Source organism: Scophthalmus maximus, chromosome 3, assembly GCF_022379125.1.
Source record: "Scophthalmus maximus strain ysfricsl-2021 chromosome 3, ASM2237912v1, whole genome shotgun sequence".
Classification (NCBI taxonomy): Eukaryota; Metazoa; Chordata; class Actinopteri; order Pleuronectiformes; family Scophthalmidae; genus Scophthalmus; species Scophthalmus maximus.
In genome coordinates, this window is record NC_061517.1 from 2,947,501 (window position 1) to 2,952,500 (window position 5,000).

The window sequence follows — 5,000 nt, forward strand, 5'->3', positions numbered from 1 at the left end:
TCTGAAGACACGTTCAACGTGTACGTTGAATGGAGTCGGTTACGCGAGCCGCGGCGGCTTCACACTGTTTTTAATGGTAAAGGTAAAACGTCACTGTAAGAGCTGCGGACCTTAAGGCTTTAATGGAAACTGTCGTTCTGAAGAACCGTTCCGTTGCACGTGGAGTCGTGTGGATGTTCTCTGTGCACACAGACGCAGAGTTTGAGCATACGAGTGTTTTTATTTAAGACACGTGTGTGTGTGTGTGTGTGTGTGTGTGTGTGAGAGAAGGAGGCCGAGTTTGTGCGATGAGAACGTCCATCTCGCTTCACATTGTTGCGTCGCAGACAGACAGCGGAGCCTGTCAGCGACTGACGAGTGTAAACACACACACACACACACACACACACACACACACACACACACACAGGGGTTCGTTTGACTGTGTTACAGTCATCATTACCGTACGAACGCCGCCTCGCCGTCTGGCGGTGACGGTTGCAGTTTTTAGCGTGAGGCGGGGAAAAAAAACAGGAGCTGTGAGGCGCGAATGCCAGAAGGATTTTCTGTCAATGGCAGAAAATCTCCTGCACGCGTCGCCCTCGTCCGTTTCACCCTTTGCTGCCTTTGTCGCCTCTTCCCTCTGGTCATGACGCGACGTTCTCTCCCCCCCCTCCCGCTCGCTCCCTCTCTGCTCCCAGGCTCGCCCGCGGCCAGTGGCACGGGCACGCTGCAGATCTACCTGATAGACATCAACGACAACCCGCCGGCGCTCGTGCCCAAGGAGTCCCAGATCTGCGAGAGGGTCAACCGCAACGTCAACGGCGTCAACATCACCGCGGCCGACGCCGACACCGACCCCAACGCCGGGCCGTTCATCTTCGAGCTCGCCAGCTTCCCCGGCAGCATCCGGCGCAACTGGACCATCTCTCGGATCAGCGGTGAGTACGGCGCCGGGGGGGGGGGGGGGGACATACGTAGTGAAATGTTGGAGTAACATCCCGTGACCGTTTCTCTCCCCTCTTCCCCCGAAAAGGCGACTTCGCCCGTCTGGGCCTGCGCTACCAGATCTACCTGGAGCCCGGGGTGTACGAGGTGCCCGTGGTCGTGTCGGACTCGGGGAACCCCCCTCTGTCCAACAGGTCGGTCATCAAGGTCAAGGTGTGTCCCTGCGACGAGAACGGCGACTGCACCACCCTGGGGGCCGTGGCGGCCGCCGGCCTGGGGACCGGCGCCATCATCTCCATCCTCATCTGCATCATCATACTGCTCAGTGAGTGGGGAGGACGTCCACGTTCATCTACACACACACACACACACACACACACACACGCACGAGCACAATGCAAAAAGTACGGGACGCCTGCGATCGCCATTGATTTTTCCTCTCTGCCAAACTAGTCCAGTTTAGGGTGCAGCCATTAAACATTTAGCAGGCTGTAATACAACAACACCAACAACAGTTTGTATAATGGATGAACGTCTCCGCCGCTGGTTGTTTCTTTCTCTCCCCCGGCAGAGGGAATATCTCGCTCGTGTCCGTCTCTGCCAGAGGATCCACTTCGAGCCCGTTGGCTTTTTGTTTTGTTTTGTTTGTTGCAGCTGAAAGATTGAAAACTGTTCTATACAACACTAGTCACAGTGTGTATGTCAGGATTATATCACTGTTTTTCTGTCCAGGACATGAAAAACTATGCAAAAGGTCGGGAGAGAGGCCGCGACTGTGGTCGCACACGTCGCGGCCTCATCAAACACACATCCGGTACAGGATTCTTGTCACAGTCGTCGTTACTGTAACGTTTGGTGTGATTACGTCATGTGAGGCTACTGTCGCCTGTGTGCAACCCTGTGCTCTTCTCTGAATTTTTTTTTTTCCATCTCGAGCGAAGGGAGGAAACTTTTAGTGTACTTGCAAGTATAGTTTATTTTGTGTCATGGCTCGAGGTACTTTGGTAAACCCTTTATTTTACAGTCCGCTAATTACCTGCTATTTACTAAGATACTAGACGGTAACAAAATATAGTAACTATGAAAGAACCAAAAATAACTTTATAGTAATTACTAAGTTATTACCTATGGAAACGTACTAGGAAATTAGATGGTAATACAATCTACGTACTAAGAAAGTACCCATCGGAAAGGATGTAAGTACTAAGTTAGTACGTAGTGAGTACATGAATACCTGCGAGGAAAGTAGAGCAAAATACAATACACATAAGGAAAATACCATAATGCGTTATCAAATGCGTATTAGTCTGGGACCTCTCGCTTCATTTTCGACTTCCAAGAGGCGTTTTAACCAACAGATGCAGACCAAAACGCCTCCGGACAGATGTACGACCAGTAAGAGCAACGAATCATGTGGCGTCTGTTGAGCGACGCCAAAATGTCAACAGACGAGAGCAGAGAGATGTCTGTGATGTCTGTGATGTCTGTGATGACGATCCCACAATGCCTGTGAACCACTGATGCTGTTTTTGTGGGAGACGTGAAAATATCTGTTACTTTTTGTCAAATTCTCGTTCGTCGGCGGTTTACAAAAGTCGCTTATAAACTCCGCCCATCATCAGATAATCACTTCCCAGCGGAGGCGGTCCAGACACAGAGTCTGGCAGAGCTAATGTAAATGATCTCCCAGAATTCATCTGGGTCACCAGGCTAGTGCTAATCAGTATGCGACCACGCTGAGATGCTCAACTAGGATGTGATGTGAACATGTGAAATATCACACTCACTTAAAGCCCCAGTGTGTAACCGACTAAGCACCCGGCAGGGGACACTTTATGGCGGCGCACCGCTGATTCCATTTCCGGTTTCCGGGCAGCGTCTGAAAATTCAACGCGACGTATTCTGGAACCGTTTTGTGCGACAACCGTATTCAACACGACGTAGCAAACATGGCGACTCACACGGAGGTCGGGTCCACCTCATGTGACTTTTAACAAAAAAAAAACATAGTGATTATACGTATATGAACGCATAGTTATGGACAATATATTCAATTTCTGAGAATAAGTTCTTCTAAATATTACACACTGTAGCTTTAATGGTAAACTTGCCACTTGTGAGCATGTTACTGTCGCAGGGAGCTCCTCAGCTGTGGACTCGTGCAGTCTTGTTAGCGACGGGAGTCGAATGTAATGGTCCGTTTTTGTTCTGTGTTGTTGTGACGCAGGTTGTGTGTACTACGGTTGTGTCGTGTGTTGCAGGCATGGTGCTGCTGTTCGTGATGTGGATCAAGCGGCGGGAGAAGGAGCGTCAGACCAAGCAGCTGCTGATCGACCCCGAAGACGACGTCCGGGACAACATCCTCAAATACGACGAGGAGGGAGGAGGAGAGGAGGACCAGGTGAGGGAACCCGAGACACACACACACACGCGCGCGCACACACGCGCGCACATGCTTCTCCTGCACGTCGACCTCCGACCCCGCTCACATCCGCCCCGCCCCCTTGTGGCCGCGCAGGACTACGACCTGAGCCAGCTGCAGCAGCCCGACTCCCTGGAGCACATCATCAGCAAGCCGCCGGGCGTCCGCAGGGTGGACGAGCGCCCCGTCATCCCCGAGTCCCAGTATCCGATCAGACCCGTCGTACCACATCCTGGAGACATCGGAGACTTCATCCACGAGGTGACAGACACGCGCACACACACACACACACACACACACACACACACACGAGAGCTCAACAGCCTCTATGTTGTTTCTCTCACAGTCAACTGGCCTTTTTTTTTTCTTTACTCACGACGATGTTTAATGTGATCACTCATTTCTGGATGTTGTTCAATATGTCAACTCCAGGCACACACACACACACACACAAACACACACACACACACACTCACACTGCAGCGTCAGAACACTGCTGCTGGAAAATGCTGATTGACAGTCGAGTGACAACACAGTCACACTCGAGGGCTCAGCAGCTGTTCAGCTTTGATCCAACCAGCCCTGACTCTCTCTATCCCTCTCTCTCTCTCTCTCTCTCTCTCTCCCTCTCTCTCTCTCTCTCTCCCTCTCACTCACCTGTTAAGTTCCCCCCTCAGTCTGATTAAAAAAAAAAGAAGAAAAGACGAACACGGTGAACTTGTCGCTGCAGCCGGAGGCTTTTTTCGCTCTTCTCGTACGTGAAGTGGATGAAGTTAAATTCCCTTCTCTCTGTTTCTTCTGTTTCACCTCAAGGTCGACGCCGTATATATATATATATATATATATATATATTATCATTGTAGGAACAAGTAAAACATATACGGACCACTTCACACATCTCATTTATAATAAAACATAACGGAACACTGATGATGACGGTTTGAGCGCACGAAAGGAGCAGCTTCTTCTTGATGCATTTACACACGTGAAACGTGCTTATTGATGCATTAAGGTTTATTGCAGGCAGATCTGCACACTACGTGTTACAGAAATGAGGCCAAGCCTTCAATTTGTATGCTTTTAAAAGCTAATGCTAAATGCTGCTCATTTTTTTAAAGATGCGTACATGTTTTTCAAGTGGACATGAGACCGAACGAAGGATGCGACAAAGATGGAGTCGATGAATGTCGGAAAGCAGCCGCTGCAAACACGCGTGATTTATCTCCTGTAACATGTGTCATGAGACAACATCAGCATGTCAAATACGACGCATCGTTTTACATTTGTAGATAAGCGCACGTGTATGATGACAGTGAGTAATCGACAGTAAATATTCAGTCCAACTCACTCGCGGTGTCCAACTTGTACATCGTAGCAATGTGAGAACTGACGTGCGCGCTCTCCTTCCTCCCCCCCCCCGTCCCCCCCCCCCCCCCCCCCCCCCCCCCCGTCCCAGGGTCTGCGGGCGGCGGACAACGACCCCACCGCGCCGCCCTACGACTCCCTGCTGGTGTTCGACTACGAGGGCAGCGGCTCCACCGCCGGCTCCGTCAGCTCGCTCAACTCCTCCAGCTCGGGGGACCAGGACTATGACTACCTCAACGACTGGGGCCCGCGCTTCAAGAAGCTGGCCGACATGTACGGCGGAGGG

General features: G+C 51.0%; 1 protein-coding gene across 2 annotated transcripts in view; it reads left to right on the top strand.

The window, feature by feature from the left end:
• The window catches only part of LOC118316962 (cadherin-4-like), a 192,925-nt gene that overhangs the window by 187,252 nt on the left and 673 nt on the right, over positions 1 to 5,000 (top strand). For both annotated transcript variants that reach the window (XM_035645296.2, XM_035645294.2), the window contains 5 exons: positions 681 to 920; positions 1,016 to 1,252; positions 3,189 to 3,328; positions 3,446 to 3,610; positions 4,806 to 5,000. The exon at positions 4,806 to 5,000 is cut by the window's right edge and continues 673 nt beyond it. In XM_035645296.2, coding sequence (XP_035501189.2) covers positions 681 to 920; positions 1,016 to 1,252; positions 3,189 to 3,328; positions 3,446 to 3,610; positions 4,806 to 5,000 — 977 coding nt within the window. The remainder of the gene's footprint in view (positions 1 to 680; positions 921 to 1,015; positions 1,253 to 3,188; positions 3,329 to 3,445; positions 3,611 to 4,805) is intronic.